This window comes from Chlorocebus sabaeus, chromosome 17 (genome assembly GCF_047675955.1).
Source record: "Chlorocebus sabaeus isolate Y175 chromosome 17, mChlSab1.0.hap1, whole genome shotgun sequence".
Lineage (NCBI taxonomy): Eukaryota > Metazoa > Chordata > Mammalia > Primates > Cercopithecidae > Chlorocebus > Chlorocebus sabaeus.
This window is the reverse complement of record NC_132920.1, coordinates 43,580,350-43,602,983: the sequence shown is the minus strand read 5'-3', so window position 1 is coordinate 43,602,983 and position 22,634 is coordinate 43,580,350. Positions and strand designations below refer to the sequence as shown.

General features: G+C 46.4%; 1 protein-coding gene and 1 pseudogene across 6 annotated transcripts in view; one reads left to right on the top strand and one right to left on the bottom strand.

The window, feature by feature from the left end:
• The first annotated feature begins 6,360 nt into the window (after positions 1–6,360).
• Positions 6,361–22,634, top strand: part of ZNF318 (zinc finger protein 318) — a 59,833-nt gene continuing 43,559 nt past the window's right edge. For 5 of the 6 annotated variants that reach the window (XM_073006005.1, XM_073006003.1, XM_073006002.1 and 2 more), the window contains exons 1-4: positions 6,361–7,091; positions 10,622–10,770; positions 19,224–19,863; positions 20,882–22,363. In XM_073006005.1, coding sequence (XP_072862106.1) covers positions 6,693–7,091; positions 10,622–10,770; positions 19,224–19,863; positions 20,882–22,363 — 2,670 coding nt within the window. In that variant the 5' untranslated portion in view covers positions 6,361–6,692. The remainder of the gene's footprint in view (positions 7,092–10,621; positions 10,771–19,223; positions 19,864–20,881; positions 22,364–22,634) is intronic. The other variant, XM_007972487.3, reaches the window with a different exon arrangement.
• On the bottom strand, positions 11,262–12,616 carry LOC103221466 (small ribosomal subunit protein uS5 pseudogene; annotated as a pseudogene).

The following is a 22,634-nucleotide window of genomic DNA, read 5'->3' as shown; positions in this document are numbered from 1 at the left end:
GGTAGTTTTTAGTAGAGATGCAGTTTCACCATGTTGGTCAGGCTGGTCTCGAACTCCTGACCTCAAGTGATCCACCCATCTTAGCCTCCCAAAATGCTGGGATTACAGACGTGAGCCACTGCGCCCGGCCAAAGCTATTTTTTTTTTTTTTTTTTGAGATAGAGTCTCACGCTGTTGCCCAGGCTGGAGTGCAGTGGCACGATCTCGGTTCACTGCAACCTCTGCCTCCTGGGTTCAAGAGATTCTTCTGCCTCAGCCTCCTGAGTAGCTGGGACTACAGGCACACACTACCAGGCCCAGCTAATTTTTCTATTTTTAGTAGAGACAGGGTTTCACCACATTGACCAGGCTGGTCTCGAACTCCTGACCTCAAGTGATCCACTCACCTAGGCCTCCCAAAGTGCTGGGATTACAGGCATGAGCCACCATGTCTGGCAACAGTGTAACTTCTCAAGTATTTTGTACTCTTGGGGTATCTGTCTTTTATTACTTTAAAGCTATTGCTTATATATTGTTTTATGAGTCCTTCTTATGTGTGGCATACAACTTTGATAGAGGGTCTTTCTTTCCCCACTCCATTCTCTTAATGGTGTCTTTTGATAAATAGATGAACTTATTTATTTATTTTTTTTTTTTTAAAGACAGAGTCTTGCTCTGTCGCCTGGGCTGGAGTGCAGTGGTGCAATCTCAGCTCACTGCAACCTCTGCCTCCTGAGTTCCAATGATTCTCCTGCCTCAGCCTCCCGAGTAGCTGGGATTACAGGTGGGCGCCAACACATCTGGCTAATTTTTGTATTTTTAATAGAGATGGGGTTTTGCCACGCTGGCCAGGCTCTCCTTGTGATCCATCCACCTCAGCCTCCCAAAGTGCTAGGATTACAGGCGTGAGCCACCGTGCCCGGCCAGGCATTCTTAATTTTAATGAAATCAAATATATTGATCTTTTTCTTATTAGTTGCATTAAGTCTGGGTTCCCCAGAAACTAGAGCCTGACTTTACTACTAGGGAGTCCAGGGAGCAGGTGTGAGGGACAAGGGGAATGAAGCCGGGAAGGAACTACAGCCAACACAGGCATCTTTCATCGACCTGGACATCACTAAATTAAACTGATTGTTCAATCTGGGGACTGTATTTGCAATAAACAAACTATCTCAAAGACATCTTGGGATAAGTGAGATAGGGCAAGAAGTGGGGAAAATTATTTATTGGCTCCTGCCTTTCATTGATTGAAATACCATCCCATGGGGAATTATCACCCTTACACTTGCTGATTGCACATGAGATTATACCTTTAAAAAGACAGAACTCTTTTATTTTATTTTATTTTAATTTTTTGAGACAGAGTCTTGCTCCATTGCCCAGGCTGGAGTGCAGTGGCGGGATCTCGGTTCACTGCAAGCTCTGCTTCCTGGGTTCACGCCATTCTTCTGCCTCAGCCTCCCAAGTAGCTGGGTCTACAGGTGCCCACCACCACACCTGACTAATTTCTTTTTGTATTTTTAGTAGAGATGGGTTTCACCGTGTTAGCCAGTAAGGTCTCAATCTCCTGACCTCGTGATCCGCCCACTTCAGTCTCCCAAAGTGCTGGGATTACTGGCATGATCCACCGCGCCTGGCCGAGAAAAGACAGAACTCTTTACTGTCACATTAGTGGAGGTTATGGATGTAATAGTAATACATGCATGATTGAATCCACCATGTTTAACAGAAAATCATATTTTCTCTCTTTTTCCTTTTCCAGAGACAGGGTCTTGCTTTGTTGTCCAGGCTAACCTCGGGCTCCTGGGCTTAGGTGAAAACTCCTGCCTTAGTCTCCTGAGTAACTGGGATTATAGGTACCTGCCACTGTGTCCAGCAGAAAAATCATATTTTATTTTCTTTTTTTGAGATGGAGTCTCACTGTGTCACCCAGGCTGGAGTGCAGTGGCATGATCTTGACTCACTGTAACCTCCTCCTCCTGGGTTCAAGTGATTCTCCTGCCTCAGCCTCCTGAGTAGCTGGGACTAGAGGTGTGCTAAGGTAGCTAGACTACCATGCCCGGCTAATTTTTGTATTTTTAGTAGAGACAGAGTTTCACTATGTTGACCAGGTTGGTCTCGAACTCCTGACCTCAGGTGATCCACCTGCCTCGGCCTTTCACAATGTTGGGATTACAGGCGTGAGTCATCACGCCTGGTCAGACTCATATTCTCTTTCTCTTTCTTTTTTTTCCTTTTTTTTTTTTGATAGAGTCTCCTTCTGCCACCCAGGCTGGAGTGTAGTGGTACGATCTCAGCTCACTGAAAACTCTGCCTCCTGGGTTCAAGCTATTCTCCTGCCTCAGCCTCCTGAGTAGCTGGGATTACAGGCACCCGCCACCATGCCCAGCTAATTTTTTTATTTTCAGTAGAAATGGGGTTTTGCCACGTTGACCAGGCTGGTCTCGAACTCCTGACCTCAGGTGATCTGCCTGCTTCAGCCTCCCAGAGTGCTGGGATTAACAGGCATGAGCCACTGCGGCTGACCTCAGAGTCGTATTTTCTAATTAGTTATTACTGGTGTATAGATAATATTGGTAATACTAGGATATTACCATTCCAGTCACTGAGCAGGGAGTGCCTAGGCTCAGTTCTTGTTTAAAGACTATCAATATTTTTATTTTCCCACCCACATGGCCATTCCCATGAAACTGTAGCCCCAAGCAGAAGGTTGGCAGTAATTTCGTTCAGCTTGCATGTAGGGACAGTCGTGTCCTTGGTTTTAAGCTGAAAATCTGTCCCAAGTCCTCTACCTACTGAGAAGCACTTACATCTCCATTATCTCACAGGAGCCAAATCTCTAACTGCTACCCTTGATTCTAGACTCATTTCAAAGCCTATGAGGTCCATGGGGAGGTGGTTATCTCATTTCAGAGTATATTAGCTGTCTTGAGCTGCTGTAACAAAATACCATAAGGCTGGGTGGCTTCAACAATAGGTGCTTATTTCTCACAGCTCTAGAGGCTGGAACGTCCAAGACCAAGGTGCTAGCCAATTTAGTTCCTGGTGAGTGCTCTCTTCCCGGTTTGTAGACACTGCCTCCTCACTGTGTGCTTGCACAGCAGAGAGAGGGCATGGGTGTCTCTTTCTCTCTTTGTAAAGACACTATCATCATGGGGGCCCTACCTTCATGACCTCATCTGACCCTAATTACCTCCCAAAGGAGTCTTCTCCAAATAGCATCACATTGGGGGTTAGGGCTTTAACAAATGAATTTGGAGTAGGGGCCGGGGGTTGGGGGAGACACTTAGGTCTCCTTACTTTTCTCTTTTAAGGTTTTATATGTCATTGCTGTATGTCTGCTATGGGGTGGTGTGTGTGTGTGTATTTGAAAGCCTTTACACATTTCACCATCTTCATCAGAAATCTCATAAAAATTTCTTCAATTGATGACAGACAATAGTGACAGTATGTTAATTGGGTTCTTCCTATTGTCTCTGGAGTTTCAGCAAAGGCCTCAAAAGCAGAAGGCAATACAACAGATGCCAGGTACTCCCATTCCCCCATCTTAAAGGGTGATGATGGAATATGAACTAGTCTGCCAGCATTACTAATCATCCATACTCAGTCTATATAAGAGAATGAGGATTGTGTTGGAGAGTTACCTGTGGGCTCTGGATTTCCTCTCCTGCCACTCTGGGGAGGGAGACGGGTTTCTCCCCTTGCCTGAAGCCAAGTGAGATGAAGGCTTCCACTAGAACCTCTTAGAATGTTTAGCTTGTGTCTCCTGGAGTTTGAAGATCCACAGGGATAGTGTCTTAACCCCTATCTGGGGGAAGTCCAAAAGTAAGATGCTGGCTAACTGTGCTGGGATGGTGAATAAGGTGGGTGCCATGGGGGAGTGAGCTGCATTGCCCTCTCCACTGGCGCAAAGATGCATGAGTTATCCTGTGAGCCAAGTGGACCTACAAGTTAACCAACTTGGAGTCATTTAAAAGGGATCTGTCCCATGAGAGATAACCAGAGAGGAAAGGGACTCCTGCCAGGGGAGTAAGTTTCACATGGGATAAGCCTCCTCCAGAAGGCCAAAGACTGGGGGGAGGGGAGTCATAGACAGTGAACCAGAGGAGGACCACTGCCTAACTCCCAGCAAGAGAGTTCTAAAAAAGCCCACAAAGGTGCATAAGAGAGAAAAGCCAACATTTGTGATTCCTCCTTGTCCATAGGGAACCAATTTTGGAAGATAACACCATCCTGCACTAACCAGGAAAGTCTGTGTTCTTTCCCTCCAATCCCTTCTCCTCTTGGGAGGAAGGGGTCAGAAATAGCAGCTAGCCAGTGGGAGAGGAGGAGCAAACTTTGAGGAGCAAAGGCAGGGATGTGGAGAAACCTACCATGCCACTTTTAATACAGCAAGTTTCAAGTATGAAGCAGGTAAGAGCAGGAGTAGGGGAGAACCTTTAGCCTGAATAAAGTTTAAAGTTTTGTTCTGTGCTATAGATTTTCTACTGCAATATGACTATTCTCATGACTGAAAAACACTTGAAAAGTGAAAGGATCTGCAAGAGATTTCATGCAGGACACAGAACTATGCATACAGCAAGTGTGAAGGGGAAGCAGAAGAGTTTTCTGATTATACACCACGTCTCCCCGTCTTGAAACACCCCAGCTCCTTTGATAAAAATACTCAGTATCAGAAACGGGTCGAGGAGGAAAAGTTGATACAGAATATAACAAACATGATTTAAAATTTATTGACTCCAACTATCTATACACACTGATTTACATTTTCTTCACATTTATTAAGTCCTACCAAAAGTATGGGTAACCAGAATCCATATATACTCTAATAAAGACAGGGCATACACCTCTGGCATATTTTTATTATTTTTTCCATTAAAATAAGTTATTGGTTTCTTATTTTATAGAAATTATATAAAACGTGAAGTTGGGTGAAAGAAAAGTCAACTGGTAAACATTTTATACATTTTTACTGAGTATATGCCATTATAAGAACGTATGGAAATGGATATCTATATCTATATAGATATATATATAGAGAGAGATGTATTTTTTGAGAGAGGGTCTCATTCTGTCACCCAGGCTGGAGTGCAGTGGCACGATCACAGCTCACTGCAGCCTCAACCTGCCAAGCAGCTGGGGTACAGGAACGTGCCACCACACCCGGCAAATTTTTTTTTTTTTAGAAATGGGGGTCCTTCTACGTTGCCCAGGCTGGTATTGAACCCCCAGGCTCAAGCAATCCTCCTGCCTCGGCCTCCCAAAATGGTGGGATTATAGGCGTGACCCTTCGCGCCTGGCCCACTTTTGTATTTAGGATGCAGAGCCCTGAGACTGGCATCTAGGAAAATTCTGGACTTACGCCAGGGGAGGGGGCATGCCTGAATCTCTTACAAAAATTCGCCAGGCCTCCAGTCTGTCATGATGTGGGCCCCTGGTAGTGAGGGACCTCCACCATGACCACAAGTACTTGAGTCAGAAAACAGCTCGAAAACTTACTGTCACGCGTGTCTGTGTGAAAAGTTCACCAAACAGGCTTTATGTGAACAACCAGGCTGTTTATTTCACCTGGGTGCAGGCAGGTTGAATCCGAAAGAGTCAGCAAAGGGCAGTGGGATTATTAGTTCTTACAGGTTTGGGATAGGCATACAAATTACCTTCTTAAGGGGGTGGGGAGAATATTACAAAGCATCTTCTTAAGGGCGAGGGGGAGAATATATCCTGTCAGGGTGGGGCAGGAGCAAATCATAATAGTGGAATGTCATCAGTTAAGGCTATTTTCACTTCTTTTGTGGATCTTCAGTTGCCTCAGGCCATCTGGATGTATACGTGCAGCTCACAGGGGATATGATGGCTTAGCTTGGGCTCAGAGGCTTGACAAAGTCTATTTTGGGCTTGATTCTCGTCCACCACCTCCACCTTGTACCTTCCCATCCTCAATTTCAACCTCCAGAAATTAGGCAAACTGGAAAGTAAACTAATGTGCGTCGCGCTGCTTCCGCAGGGGGCACAGGACTTCGGTGGGCGCTCCTGCTGGGTCCATAACCTCCGACACAGCTAACGTTTTCAGGCCTGCTTATATTCTCACCAATGGTTTTCAACCATTTCGTGTCCATCCCTAAATTAAGAGGCTTGAGAGGCAACAGGAAAGAGCGAAGACCTCCGCACAGTCTCCAATCCCTTAAATCCCGAGGCCTGGACCATCCCGGAAAACCAGGTTCCTCTCCAGGGAAACTCTCCCTTCCGCCCCACCCACCCCGCGCAGAGGCCCCGGGGGTCACGTGGCCTCCGGGGGAGGGGAAGTGGGTGGCTCAGCTGCCGCCATCTTGAGGATTCGGAGGCGGGGCGTGCAGAGCTCAGAGCGCGCGCTTCGCTTCCCCTCCCCTCGCCCAGCCTCGCACCGGCGTCTGTGCTCCTCCCCACTTTTCTTGGTTCCTGCGGCCGCTCCCTGAGTGGAGGAGCGGGGAACCCCGGAGGCGGGGGGGGGGGGGTGTGTCGGACGCGTGCTCGCGCCCTCCAACCGCCAGCCGCGGGGGCGCGCTCGGCCAGGCCCCCGGGGCGACGCGGGGCCGAGGGGAGGGGGCTGCTCCCGCGGCTGAGGCAGCGCGCAGCGGCCGAGGTGGCGGCGGCTGCAGCTCGGGCGGCGCGCTCAGGGCCTGCGTCTAGGGCGCCCCCGGGTCAGAGCTGTCGCCGTGGCCGCCGCTGCGAGAACCATGTACCGCAGCAGCGCTCGCTCCTCTGTCTCTTCCCACCGGCCTAAAGACGACGGCGGGGGCGGCCCGCGCAGCGGCCGCAGCTCTGGCTCCTCTTCAGGCCCGGCTCGCCGCAGCTCACCGCCGCCTCCGCCCTCCGGCTCCTCGTCGCGGACCCCGGCTCGCCGACCCCGCTCGCCCTCAGGGCACCGCGGCCGCCGCGCCTCGCCGTCCCCGCCACGGGGTCGTCGCGTCTCCCCGTCCCCGCCTCGGGCCCGTCGCGGCTCCCCGTCGCCACAGCGGGGCCGACGACTCTTCCCGCCGGGCCCGGCCGGCTTCAGAGGCAGCAGCCGAGGGGAGTCCCGCGCCGACTATGCCCGGGACGGCCGCGGAGACCATCCAGGCGACAGCGGCAGCCGGGTAATCCCACCCCTCGTCCAGGACTCCCTCCATCTCCCAGCCCCCTCGCCCGGAATTCCCGTTTCCAGAAACGCCCGGGGCCTCCAGACCAGGGTCCTAAGCGCGAAACCTCCGGCCAACTCCCTCGGGGATGCCGAGCCTGGAGGCTTCTGTCAGACCCGGCAGTCTTGACACAATAACGGACTCGGGAGCGCACGGGCGCCTGGTCGGGAGTGCGCGCTCCGTTCCTTAGGAATAGGCTGTTTCTCTCACGCCGGGTGAGGTGTGGAAAGTTTGCCAAGGCGAGGGGCATTTCGTCCAAACCGTGTGCCTTGGTACTTTTTGTAGAGTTGACGTGTCCTCTGGGTTCCGTAGTTTTCATCCCCTTACACCTGAGCTGCCTCCCTGGATCTTAAGGAAAAAAAGCCGAAATGTCAGTTTTTGTGGCGAGTTAGGGACACTTGAACCCTACCAGGCTTTACGTCTAGATTGTAAACTGTTAGCTTAAATGAATTGGAGCTGCTTCTTGGGAATGAAGTGTGCAGGACCACAGTCATTGCCATAGCCACTAACTCTTAATCAAGTTCTGTGCCAGGAATTATGCCTAGCCTTTCACTTTACACATTCTTTTAACCCTCACAACTCTTTGAAGTGAGGCCGTTAATATTATTCCGTGTTGTACAGCCGAGGAACCAACCCAGAGAGATTCAAGTAACTCGACTAAGGTGACACGGCTAAGTGGTGGAGCTGTGATTCCACTCAGATCCGCCTTGTTCCCCAAACCCGTGATTTGAACCGCTATGTTTCACTGCTAGAGGAACAGAGCATGAGATTAAGTTTAGTTTTAGAAATAGTGTTGACCTTTAACCATAACCACCACCCCAAGAGATCCTCTAGGTGAAGTCTGGTGTTTGGGACTTTATTTTTAGTTCTTCAATCTTTTTATTATTATTTGAGAAACAGTCTCACTCTGTTGCCCAGGCTGGAGTGCAGTGGCGCGAATCTCAGCTCACTGTAACCTCCGCCTCCCGGGTTCAATCAGTTCTCCCACCTCAGCCTCCCAAGTAGCTGGGATTACAGGTGCCCGCCACCATGCCCGGCCTCTTTTTTCCAACTTAGTAACAAAGTTCTGCTTTTTTGAGTGGCTCTCTCACATGTATGTAAGTACTGTGAGTACTTTGGTCAAGGGTAAATTGTTTTGTCGCTATGTTAAGATATTCAGTTGAGCAGTGCCAGTGTGGGTGGCAGTCACTACAGAGGAAGCAAGAACAGAATGCTTGTTTCCACAGCCTCCTTTTCTTCTCCAATGCACAATGTATTTGCTCTGGTCTTTTCTGTCTGAGTAAATAGCATCGTCCATTGCTTACATCAGAAACAGTCATTATCTCCCTTGTTCCCACATCTAATTTGTCAGATTACCTCATCTGTCTAACCCATTAGCCGTACCTCTAGAATACATCCCCAAAACTGCCCTCCTCCTGCCATCACTCTGGTCTAAGCCCTATTACCTCTTACATGGATTGTTGTATTTGGCTCCTTTATGCTCCGCTCTTGCTACCCTCCAGTTTATTCTGGAGGGTACCCAGAAATCAAAATGATTTTTAAGCCCTCACTTTATACATTGACGTGTATTTATTGAGCATCTACTTTGCATTAGGCACTGTTCTGGACTGCCCTGGGGATACAACAAAGCACAAACCAGGCAAAAACTCTTATCCTTATAGAGTTTATATTCTAGCAGGGAGAGTTGGATAATAAGATGAAGTTAGAAACGCCATGGTATGTTAAATGTAATTAAGTACTAAGAAGTACTAAAATAGATCCGGGCGCCATGGCTCAAGCCTGTAATCCCAGGACTTCGGGAGACCAAGGCCGGCGGATCACGAGGTCAGGAGATCGAGACCATCCTGGCTAACACGGTGAAACCCCATCTCTACTAAAAATACAAAAATTAGCCAGGTGTGTGGCGGGCATCTGTAGTCCCAGCTGCTCTGGAGGCTGAGGCAGGACAATGGCATGAACCCGGGAGGCGGAGCTTACAGTGAGCTGAGATCCCGCCACTGCACTCTAGACTGAGGGTGACAGAGCGAGACTCCATCTCAAAAAAAGGAAAAAAAGAAGTACTAAAAGCAGAGAAGGGAGTTACAGTTTGTGTGTGTGTGTGAGTGTGAATAGAGTCTTGCTCTGTCACCCATGCTGGAGTGTAGTGGTGTGATCATACCTCACTGCAGTCTCATACTCCCACACTCAAGCAATCCTCTCACCTCAGCCTCCTGAGTAGCTGGGACTACAGGCGTGTACCACATCCCAGCTGATTTCATTTTTAAAGAATTTTTTGGTGTGGGGAGGGATTTCACTGTGTTGCCCAGGCTGGTCTCAAACTCCTGGCTTCAAGTGATTCTCCTGCCTCAGCCTCCCAAAATGTTGGGATTACAGGCATGAGCTACCATGCCTGGCCCGGGGAGGTAAAATTTTTGATAGAGTAGTCAGGGAAAGCCTTCTGGGAAGGTGATTTTTGAATAAAGATCAGAAGGAGGTGAGGGTGTGCTGTGCAAGCATCTGGAGGAGAAATGTAGTCAGATGATATCACTATCCTGTGTAAAACCCTCCTGTAACTTAATTGCACTAAGGATAAAATCCAAATTTCCCAACCGTGGTTTCTGCCTATCTTTTCCTCTTCTGTCACTTTGCTTCAGCCACACTGGCCGCTTTTCTGTTACTTAAAATACACCAAGCTCAATACTGAGGTGGTTCTTTCCTTTGCCTGAAACATCCTTCTACCTGTTCTTTGCAAGGCTGACATGTCATCATTCAGGCCTCAGGTTATCACCTGAGAAAAACCTTTTCTAACCATCCTATCTGAAGTAACTCCTTTTATGATACCATATTTTAATGACTTTATAGCACTTACCAGAAGTACTTTTTTTTTTTTTTTTTTTAAACTTCTTTTTGGCTTACCTCCTTCACTAGAAACATGTAGGTTCTGAGAGCAGGGACTTCATTCACTTCTCTTTTCCCATGCCCAGTAGAATGAGAGGTCGCTGTTTAGGAGAGTTAGAGGTATGGGCTTATATCTCTAAGAAAATGATAATTTTTAGAAAGTGCTTTATTTTTGGAATAGTGTCTTACCATAACCATTTCTCACCTTGTTGAACCCCAACTTTGCGGGGTGGTTTTTTGTTTTTTTTTTTTTGAGACAAGGTCCTGCTCATTGCCCAGGCTGGAGTACAGTGGTGCAGTCATGGCTCACTGCAGCCCTGACCTCCCAAGCTTAAGCTATCCTCCCACCTCAGCCACCTAAGTTGGGACCACGGGTGTGGTGTGCACCCCACACCTGGCTAATTTTAAACTTTTTAAATTGAGATGGAGTCTGTTGCCCAGACTGGTCTCACATTCTTGCTTGGGCCTATACATCTCAGCCTCCCTAAGTGTTGGGTTTACAGGCATGAGCCACCATGCCTGGCTAACTTTGTAACTAGGGAGGAGAATGTTTTTGGATACAGGGATGTCTTGACCCTATTGACTAACCATATTATCTTTTACTTTTGTAGAGACGCTCTCCTGGTCTGCGTTCTGACTCTTTGGAAAAGAGCTTAAGGATCACTGTTGGCAATGACCACTTCTGTGTTAGCACACCAGAACGGCGACGGCTTAGTGATCGGCTGGGGTCACCAGTGGATAATCTGGAAGACATGGACAGGTAGGCATCACCTAAGGCAGGGCATACTATACTAGTACTTGAAGGCAGAAATGTTTTCTGAATGATATATTTGAAAGGATGGTGCCAGCTCTAAAGTTATTTCCTATGCCACGTGTCCAGTACAAAATATAACGGGATAGAATTTCTAAGTGGGAAGAGTATAATGATGTATAGACTCTGTTGCTGAATAAATTGTATAGAAAAAAGTACTTTAAAAAGGTCATCCTAGTCTGACTAGAAAGAAGAGGCTGAGGGGACATAATCAGAGTCCTCCAAACCAAGAACAGTTGAGATGGTATAGATTCAAAAACAGTGAAACTATGAGAGGTCCCTTTCCAAAGAAAAGTTCTGGACAAAATGGGAAGTCTTTTAAAAATGATGTTATTTTTTAGCTTATCCAGGCTGAAACATAGATTCAGAAAGGGTTTAGATAAGTTCATGTCTAATATATGTGTGTATGTGATGTGAAGTAGATAAAGTATTAATAAAAAGCTAGAGACCTTCAAAAATGTTTAAGTTCAGTTATCATTTTACAACTATTGAGTGCTGAGGAAGGGTAGATATACCCAAGAGAGTTGGATATAGACCTCAGGTGCTAGGAACTTAACCATATATAGAATGTAAATAATCACATCAGGTGTTTTTCAGCTCACAAAAATCAAAGTGTGGATGGAAGTTCAGGAAGGCACTCTTTCTCAGAGCTGAGACCTTGACTGTTATGGTCTCTGCCCAGCACGTTGGGAGTTTTGACAAATGAGTAGCAGTAGCAATAAATCAATGTAATGTAGTTTCAAACTGAGACTGTCACTTGCATTGTTGCACAGAGCATATCTAGGCGGGTGGGGGAGAGCTGGGCAGGAAGTCTGAGGACCAGTTTTGCCATTGGTAATACTTCAAAGTTCCATTGGCTGTGGATGCAGTGAAGCAAGGCAGAACAGTCTTTTTTTTTTTTCCAGGCTTAATTCACTTTATATTTGTTATATAAAAACCCTATGTTGTAGCCACAGCTGGAGCCTGGGTCCTCTGCACAGAGACTCTGGTGTGTGTCTTGATGAGGTGGTCAGTGAATTCCTGATAGGGAGACTTGGTGAATCCAGTCTCTTTCCAGAGGTCGGGTGTCAGGTAGCTGTAGGTCTTAGAGATGGCATCAAAGGTGGCCTTGGCAAAGCCACCCAGGGTGGCAGTGCAGCCCCTGGCTGAGGTGTAGCAGTCATCGATACCAGCTATCATGAGCAGCTTCTTGGACACGGGCTGAGACGATGCCAGTGCCCTTGGGCGCAGGGATGAGACGCACCAACACAGAGCTGCAGCGGCCTGTCACCTTGCAAGGGACAATGTGGGGCTTGTGGATCTTGCTCCCCCAGTAGCCTCTGTGCATAGGGAGAATGAAGAGCTTGGCCAGGATGATGGCCCTACGTATGGCAGTGGCCACCTCCTTGGAGCACTTAACGCCCAGACCGATGTGGCCATTGTGGTCCCTGATGGCAATAAATGCCTTGAACCTGGTGCACTGGCCAGTGTTGGTCTGCTTCTGCACTGGCATAATCTTCAACACCTCATCCTTGAGAGAGGCCCCCAGGAAAAAGTCAGTGATCTCAGATTCCTTGATGGGCAGGAAGAAGAGATAGTTCTCCAGGGACTTGATCTTTATGTCCTTGACCAAGCAGCTCAGCTTGGTGACGGGCATCCACTCCTTATCCTTGGCCTTGCCTTCATGAGCTCTGCGGCCTCAGCCCCATCCACGGCTGCAACCCCGGCCCCTCTGGGGAAGCCACCGCTGTTCCCCATCCCAGGGCCCTGGGGCCTCTGCCCCCGCCCCACCCCTCCCACTGACATCATCCGCCATTTGGTGTTTTCTCATAGAAGCAGCAAGGCAGGATAGTCTTATGTCATATAACATTGAAGCTTCTAAAGGGCCTCAAGATATGTGACTGTATTACTTAATTGAGGCAGTAGCCCTTGCCCTTCTGGCTGCTTCTGTTTTGGGAAATGATTGAGTAGGTAGTCTGGGTAGGTGGTACGTAGTATGATTGTCTTCATTCTTTGCTGAGGTTTTGAGTTAGTTTCAGCAGTTCCTCTTCTTAGGCCTAGGATGTCACTTCCCCTTTGCATAAACTTTGTTATGCACGTGTGCTTCAGATAACTAATTGTATTTTTAAATTACAGAAATTAAAATTTTTCCTCTTAGGGAGTTTGGGGCGGCAGTCTTCTTTCTAGAATCACGTGTTTCAGAGACACGGGTCTACTTTAGAGAAAGTGAGATTGAGGTTCTAAACAGAGATACAAGGCCTTTTAAAAAATACTGTTGCCCCCTACACATTTCTGTTCTTTCCTTTTTGTTCAGTATGGTTTGTGTGGATAATTACTGTCCATTAAAACCAGGCCACAGGACCATTGGCATACTCAGGATGTCTCCTGACAGTGAGTCTAGTCTTCAACCAATGATACAGGCCATTTATATCTTTTGTATGTAGGTGTTTGGGCCTGGCGCAGTGGCTCGCACCTGTAATCCCAGCACTTTAGGAGGCTGAGGTGGGCTAATCACTTGAAGTCAGGAGTTCAAGACCAGCCTGGCCAACATGGTGAGACCCTGTCTCTACCAAAAATACAAAAATTACCCAGTGGTGGTGCATACCTGTACTCCTAGCTACTCCAGAGGCTAAGGCAGGAGAAGCTTGAACCTGGGAGGCAGAGTTTGCAGTGAGCCCAGATTGCACCACTGCACAGAGCAAGACTCTGTCTCAAAAAAAAAAGAAAGAAAAAAGTGTATGTAGATGTTTAGTTTTTTAAAAATTATTTATTAATTTATTTTTTGAGACAGAGTCTTGCACTGTTGCCCGGCTGGAGTGCAATGGTGCAATCTCAGCTCACTGCAGCCTCCGCCTCCTGGGTTCTAGCAATTCTCCTGCCTCAGCCTCCTGAGTAGCTGGGATTACAGGTGCGGGCCACTACACCCAGCTAATTTTTTGTATTTTTAGTAGAGATGCGGTTTCACTGTGTTGGCCAGGCTGTTCTCGAACTCCTGACCTTGTGATCCGCTGACTTCGTGATCCACCTGCCTCGGCCTCCCAAAGTGCTGGGATTACAGGTGTGAGCCACTGTGCCCGACCCCTTTTAAATTTATTTTTAAGAGACAGGGTCTCACTCTGTCACCCAGGCTGGAGTGCAGTGACACGATCATAGCTTAGTGTAGCCTCTAACTCCTGCGTTCAAGTTATTCTCCTGCCTCAGCCTCCCAAGTAGCTAGGAATACAGGCACACACCACCCAATGCCCAGCTAATTTTTTTTATTTTTGTAGAGATGGGGTTCTCACTGTGTTGCGTAGGCTGGTTTCAAACTCCTGAGCTCAAGTGATCCTCCTGCCTCAGCCTCCCAAAGTGATGGGATTGCAGGCGTGAACCACCATGCCTGGCCAGATGTTTATTTATTTGTTTTTTTTCTGAGACTCTAGTATTCTTTCTCTTCCTTTATTGAATCTGTTAAGTTTTATATCAGGTTTGGATGGTAGCGAAGTTGGGTTTTAGTGTCTTCACCTTAGCAGCCCTATATGTAGGACTGTAATTCTTCTCAAAAGGGAACATGAACAGGTAATGTGAAAAATTCTAAAACACTTGGCTTCTAAAGACCTGTGGATATGAGGTTGATTTCTCCTGTTCATCAAAGTAATTTGCACATTTAATGTTCCATTCATGGAGCTGTTTATTTTTAAAAAATCATTATCTTTTTAAAAGACAATGTCTCGCTCTGTTGCCCAGCCTGGAGTGCAGTGGCATGATCATAGTTCACTGTAACCTCAAACTCCTGGGCTCAAGTGGTCCTCCCAGCTCAGTCTTCAGAGTAGCTAGGACTGTGGGCTACATTGCCATACCTGGTGAATTAAAAAAGAAATTTTTAGAAATTGAGGGTCTATCTATATTGTCCAGGCTAGTCCCCTGACCTCAAGCAATCCTCCTGCCTCGTCCTCTCGAAGTGCTAAGATTACGGGTGTGAGCCACTGTGCCCAGCTTATCTCCTAATTCCTTCTCCTTATTCTGATAGATTGAAGGAGTAGGATTTTTTTCCCCTCTGATTCACTTTAGGGAATAGAAGCAAACAGCTTTCTTGGGGCATTTTTGGGGCTCATCAACAGAAAAGAATAGAGAGTTTAGGCTCTGAAGGACCTTTTAAAATATATATACATTTTTTAACAGCTTTATTGAGATGTAATTTGTATACTATGTAATTCACCCATTTAAAGTGTACAGTGATTTTTGGTATATTCAGAGTTGTGCATCCCTCACTACAATAAATTTTAGAACATTTTTATTATACCAGAAAGAAGCTCTGTGCCTTCAGCCATTACTCCCTCCGCCCTACCCCCAGCCGTGGGCAATCACTAATGTACTTTCTGTCTCTATAGATTTGCGTATTCTGGACATTTCGTATAAATAGAATCATATAATATATGGTCTTTTGTGACTGGCTTCTTTCACTTAACATTTTTTTTAAGGTTCATCCATGTTTGTAGCATTCCTTTTTATCGCTGATAATATTTTATTGTATGGGTATACCACGTTTTGTTTATCCATTCATCAGTGGTGAATGAATGGATAACATTTGGATTCTTTTCACTTTCGGCAATTATGATTAATGCTGCTCTGAACATCGGTATAAAAGTTTTTATATGGACATATATACATTTTTTTAAAACTTGTTTAACAGAGATTTGTAAACACAAAAATGTAGAATAGTATAGTGAACCCCCATGTCCTCATTACCCAACTCTAGCAATCAGTTTTTTAAATAGATAGACCTTATTTTAGATAACAGTTGAACTCTTAACCAAGGCTTTCAGGGAGTGTCCATTGCTGGACTCTTTCAGGGTATAGGAGAATGTACTCTTTTTAGGGCTCACTCTTACTACAGCCAGTTGTCTTCTCATATCCTTTTGGAGTTCTGGGGAAGGAGGACATGAGCTTCTAATAAGCAACCTAATTTATGCCTACATATGTGTGATAGCTTTATTAAGAAAACTGTTTTTGGCCGGGCGCGGTGGCTCAAGCCTGTAATCCCAGCACTTTGGGAGGCTGAGATGGGCGGATCACGAGGTCAGGAGATCGAGACCATCCTGGCTAACATGGTGAAACCCCATCTCTACTAAAAATACAAAAAACTAGCCGGGCGCGGTGGCGGGCGCCTGTAGTCCCAGCTACTCGGGAGGCTGAGGCAGGAGAATGGCGTGAACCCGGGAGGCGGAGCTTGCAGTGAGCTGAGATCTGGCCACTGCACTCCAGCCTAGGCAACAGAGCGAGACTCCCTCTCAAAAAAAAAAAAAAGAAAGAAAACTGTTTTTATGCAGGCCGGGCGCGGTGGCTCAAGCCTGTAATCCCAGCACTTTGGGAGGCCGAGACGGGCAGATCACGAGGTCAGGAGATCGAGACCATCCTGGCTAACATGGTGAAACCCCGTCTCCACTAAAAAATACAAAAAAAAAAAACCTAGCTGGGCGAGGTGGCAGGCGCCTGTAGTCCCAGCTACTCGGGAGGCTGAGGCAGGAGAATGGGCATAAACCCGGGAGGCGGAGCTTGCAGTGAGCTGAGATCCGGCCACTGCCACTGCACTCCAGCCTGGGCGACAGAGCTGAGACTCCGTCTCAAAAAAAAAAAAAAAGAAAACTGTTTTTATGCCTTTTTTCCGTCTCATTCTACTGGAGATTCCAAGTCTGGACTGAGGCTTTTTGAGAGCCATCTCATTTATAGCTTCTTGATAGTACTGGATTAGATCTTGGGCTAGTATGCCATTTCATGGTGACATGTAATAGTTCTAGTGGGGAGCTGAATGTCGGAGTGTGAATGAACTTGCCACTCCTCATCGAGCTTATGTTTTCTCTCCCTATACTAATATGATCAGAGACTTCTTGTGTGGTAAATGGTGTTTTGACAATGGAGTGACTCAACTCATGAATATTCCTCTCTGGAAATAGGTGTGTTTATGGCTGACAGACCTATAGAGAAAAATTTTTACCCCAGTTTGATTTCAGAAATCATCCTTGGTTTATTCCCATTTATTCCTATTTCATACTACATTGAAACTTCAACATTTCCCAAATTCTTGGGAAGAAGGTGGGTAACAGAAACCTGGATTCCCATAAGTGGCATTCTTGTTAGAGAAGGTAAATAAAGTTTGTCCTTGATAACCTTTCATAAATTTATTCCTAGGTCTACAACTTTGAACAAAGGCAGGCTGGCGAATAAGAAAAGGCAACGTTTTGAGGTTCTGCTGGCATAGTCTCAGAGATAGGAAAGCAACTACTAAAAAAACTAGGAAAAGTCATTTCTAGAAACTCACAAAAAACAAAAGTAGCTACTAGAAACTGCAGAAGACACTAATAGTTACCATCCTCTAGATGATAATTCACTCTGGAATGTGAATGATATGTAAGAACTTTTATTTTTTATTCAGATTATTTAGAAATTTCATACATAAAGTCCTAGAGGATCTTTATTTCTGTCTATGATTTAAATCAGAAACTTTCGTTTTGTGTCATAGCCATAGCCCCCGAGAAGGTTAGGACTATTGGGTGTGGTATAGAGTTCTCAGCTGAAAGAATAGATGTCCCATCCTGGATTTTTACCTCATGCCACAAAAGTCTGAGACATTTCTATTTAATGAAATAAAAATATAAGGTGAACCAAACCATCACTTTCTCGTTTCTAAGTCCGAGAATAGCAGAGTTTTTGTAGATATCCAGAGAAGGCAAAGAGGGTGACAAAACAGGCTGTGAGAGAGTTTTTTGGTTTTTAATATGTGAACCATCGAGGCAGAGCATTGGAGAACCTTCTAAAACTTATGAGAAAATCATGCTAATTAGAATAATCATTTTTTTAAAAAGTTACCCTATAGTGAAACTTTTTTCCAATTGAATTGTTAGAACCTTAATATACAGACTTAAAGTTGGATATAGTATGATTTAACTGGGGTAGAAGGTCCAGAGCCCTGCTGGTTTTGCTTTTCTAGTACCTCCTTTCTTTTGGTAGCTCCTGAGCACTCTTTACAACCTCTGGAACACAGCTTTAAAACCATTGATCTGAGCCACGTGCGGAGGCTTACACCTGTAATCCCAGCACTTTGGGAGGCTGAGGCAGGCGGATCACCTGAGGTCAGGAGTTCGAGACCAGCCTGGCCAACATGTGAAACCCCATCTCTACTTTTTTTTTTTTTTTTTTTTTGAGGCGGAGTCTCGCTCTGCCGCCCAGGCTGGAGTGCAGTGGCCAGATCTCAGCTCACTACAAGCTCCGCCTCCCGGGTTCCCACCATTCTCCTGCCTCAGCCTCCCGAGTAGCTGGGACTACAGGCGCCCGCCACCTCGCCCGGCTAGTTTTTCGTATTTTTTAGTAGAGACGGGGTTTCACCGTTTTAGCCAGGATGGTCTCGATCTCCTGACCTCGTGATCCGCCCGTCTCGGCCTCCCAAAGTGCTGGGATTACAGGCTTGAGCCACCGCGCCCGGCCAAACCCCATCTCTACTTAAAAAAATGTAAAAAAAATCAGCCAGCGTGGTAGTGCACTCCTGTAATCCCAGCTACTTAGGAGGCTGAGGCACAAGAATCGCTTGGACCAGGGAGGTGGAGGTTGCAGTGAGCCAAGATCACGCCACTGCACTCCAGCCTGGGTGACAGAGTGAGACTCTGTCTTAAAAAAAAAAAAAACAAAACAGGCTGGGCGTGGTTGCTCACGCCTGTAATCCCAGCACTTTTGGGAGGCCGAGGCGGGCGGATCACGAGGTCAAGAGATCAAGACCATCCTGGCTAACATGGTGAAACCCCATCTCTATTAAAAAAAAAAAAAAAAAATTAGCCTGGTGTGGTAGTGGGTGCGTATAGTCCCAGCTACTCAGGAGGCTGAGGCAGGAGAATGGCGTGAACGCAGGAGGCGGAGCTTGCAGTGAGCCGAGATTGTGCCACTGCACTCCAGCCTGGACGACAGAGCAAGACTCTGTCTCAAAACAAAACAAAACAAAATAAAATAAATCCCATTGATCTGGACTGGTGTTTCTCAAACTTTAAAGTACAAAAAAATCACCTTGAGATCTTGTTAAAAATGCATATTCTAGTTCAGATCTGCTTGGGGTGGAGCTTTGAGAAGCTGTATTTCTAAATAGTTCCCAGGTAATGCTAATGCTCTTTGGTCCGTACTGCACTTTCAGTAGCAAAGAGCTAGAATTTAGCTTGTGTGGAGTTGAGTAACTTGCATGATACTTTGCATGCCCCAAGTCTAGTCAAAGATATTACCCAAGAACTCTGTCTAGATATATTGGTAATATTAACTCTTGGTTAGAGGCCAAAGCTGCTTGCACCCCAGGGAAAGGGAGAGGAAATGTTCTTGGACTTCATGATAATAGGCTTTTGCCTTAAGCATTTTATAGCCCCCTTGACAAAGTCCATTTGTTCAATGATGCTTCTCTTTTTCCTCAGGGATGACCTGACTGATGATTCTGTCTTCACTCGAAGCTCCCAGTGCTCTCGGGGTCTTGAGCGATATATTTCCCAGGAGGAAGGGCCTCTCAGTCCCTTCTTGGGACAACTGGATGAGGACTACCGAACAAAAGAAACTTTCCTGCATCGATCTGATTATAGTCCCCATATCAGTTGTCATGATGAGCTTTTGCGGGGAACAGAACGGAATCGAGAAAAACTCAAAGGCTACTCTATACGATCTGAAGAAAGGAACCGGGAGGCCAAAAGACCCCGTTATGATGACACAGTGAAGATAAACAGCATGGGAGGGGATCACCCAAGTTTTACATCAGGAACTCGCAACTATCGACAGCGTAGACGAAGCCCAAGTCCTAGGTTTCTCGACCCTGAGTTTCGAGAACTGGATCTTGCCAGACGAAAGCGAGAGGAAGAGGAGGAGCGAAGTAGGAGCTTGAGTCAGGAGCTGGTTGGAGTTGATGGTGGTGGTACTGGCTGTTCCATCCCTGGATTGTCAGGTGTCCTAACAGCATCGGAGCCAGGATATTCTTTGCATCGGCCTGAAGAAGTATCTGTGATGCCCAAGAAGTCCATTTTGAAGAAGCGGATTGAGGTGGACATAATGGAGCCTTCCATGCAGGTCTCTGCTGCATTTCTTGTAGGGCGTCTTGCTAGTCTGTCTAATATCTTAATGCCTGTTTACTTTCCTGTGGGCTATGTTTCTAATGGTGTCTTTGTAATATATGCTGGACCAACATTGTGAGCTATGCCTTCTAGGACTGTGAGCTACACCTTCTAGCACTCTCCAAACGAAACTGTAGGCCTTTTAATGCATCAGTAGAGGGTTATATTGCTGTATATTAGGCTTTATATTAATAAATAGATACTTTGGAGAGTATCTACTATAAGTTTTTTCCTTAAATTGGATTATCCTTTGGCAATCTTTGAATATGGGTTTGTTGGAAATGAAGCTTGAAGGGCAAAGAGAGGAGGTGACCTCAATTTTCTCATCTCTCTTTAGAGAGAAGACGAGATGTATGAGTTGTAGGACACTGAACTAGAAATCAGGTGATTCTGATTTTGGACCCTCTTCTGCCACCAACTTACTGTGATTTTTAGACAAGTCACCTCACCATTCTGAGCCTTGATACTTTTCCGTCACCTGTGAAAGGATGGTGAGACCACTAATGGAAAGACCACTAGTTTTTAGCTGTCCTCTTAGGAGATAAAGGCTTCTGAAAAGGTTCGCAAGCAAGGGAATGCTGATGAGTTAGTGTTCCAGAGTTTCCTCTCCCCACTTCAGCCAAAGCAGCGCTCTCTCTTTTTTTTTTTTTTTTTTCTTTTGGGGATCCATAGAAAAGAAAACAAGCTAGGGGATCTCTAAAATCCTTTTGAATTCAACTTCCTTTTAACACATAGCTAAAGGTGAGGATTCCATCCAGATTGCCTCACTTCCTTGTTTCTCCTTAACAGCAGAAACATCTGGAGATAAGGTGACTCACATTTTGAATCTGGCTAAGGATATTTGTCCTCCCTTTTATCCATACTTATATCTCACCTGTTAATTCAGAAAGACCAAAGTATTTAAGTAATTTATCTCAGTTACTAATTTTCTGAGATTCTGCATAAGATTAAATCAGTTGTGTTTGTCTTTGCAGCTTGAGAGTTTTTCCAGCAGTACCAGCTCCAGCCAGGATCACCCTCTCTACTCTGGGCACCCATCCCTTCCACTAAGTGGTGCTATTGCTGCTTTTGCCTCAGAGATTGAAAACAAGGGGACTATGGTAGAGACTGCCTTGAAGGAACCTCAGGGAAACCTCTACCAATGGGGTCCTCTTCCTGGGATTCCCAAAGACAACAGTCCTCTCAGAGAAAAATTTGGAAGTTTTCTATGCCACAAGGATAATTTAGATTTGAAGGCCGAGGGACCTGAGCGACACACAGACTTCCTGCTGCCCCATGAGAGAGCTAGCCAGGATGGCAGTGGTTTTTCCCGAATTCTGAGCATGTTGGCTGATTCTACTAGTACACAGGAAAAAAGGCGACGTAGCTTTCCTGACATTGAAGATGAGGAGAAATTTCTCTATGGGGATGAAGAAGAGGATTTAAAGGCAGAATCTCTACCAAAGCCCCTTGGGAGCTCTGAGAGTGAAGTTACGAGGCAGAAGGCAAGCTCCCTGCCGTCTTCAGCTCCAGCTGTAAAGCTAGAATCACTAGAAGAGACCAATCCAGAATATGCGAAGATCCATGACTTGCTCAAGACAATAGGGCTGGATATTGGAGTAGCGGAGATTAGTCAATTGGCTGCACGCACCCAGGAACGACTTCATGGCAAGAAGCCGTCATTACGCTCCTCAGCTGACCGCCGTTCCTCAGTTGACCGATACTTTTCAGCTGACCGCTGTTCCTCAGTTGACCACCGCTTCTCAGCTGACCGCTGTTCCTCAGTTGACCACTGCTTCTCAGCTGATCGACGTTCCTCAGATCCCCACAGACTGGAGAGCAGGGAGGCACATCATAGCAATACCCACTCTCCAGAGGTGTCCCATCCCCACCCACCTTCTCCTGGGGATCCTTACCTGCTCACAAAAAATAGCCCTCCATTCCTAAAGTCTGACCATCCAGTGGGTCATATTTCAGGACCAGAGGTGGTTGGTAGTGGGTTTCAGTCATCTGTTGCAGTCAGGTGCATGTTGCCATCAGCCCCATCTGCCCCAATTAGACTTCCACACACTGCTGCTTTATCTCAGTTTCACATGCCAAGGGCCTCTCAGTTTGCTGCAGCTCGGATACCTCCAAATTACCAGGGACCTGCCATTCCCCCTGCCTCCTTTGATGCCTATAGGCATTACATGGCATATGCAGCCTCAAGATGGCCCATGTATCCCGCCTCTCAACCGTCAAACCACCCTGTACCTGAACCACACAGGATAATGCCAATAACCAAACAAGCTACTCGTAGCCGTCCCAATCTGCGTGTGATCCCCACTGTGACTCCTGATAAGCCTAAGCAGAAAGAGTCTGTGCGAGGCTCAATTCCTGCGGCCCAAGTGCCTGTTCAGGTGTCCATTCCGTCACTGATAAGATATAATCCAGAGAAGATCTCTGATGAGAAGAACCGTGCTTCCCAGAAGCAGAAGGTGAATATTAGCTTTGGGCATCCTGTGCCTGAGTTTTCTACTTTACCATACATTTGTGTATGTTTTTTAGAGGGGGTTGAAAATTTGTAAGGCTCTTTCACTTGAAGTCCTTTGGAGGCTGCCATCATCACCCTGAGAAATGTATATTATTCCTCAGTTTTTCACACACTTTTTTTTTTTTTTTTTTTAAGACAGAGTCTCATTCTGTCTCCCAGGCTGGAGTGCAGTGGTGTGATCTCATCTCACTGCAACCTCTGCCTCCGGGGTTCAT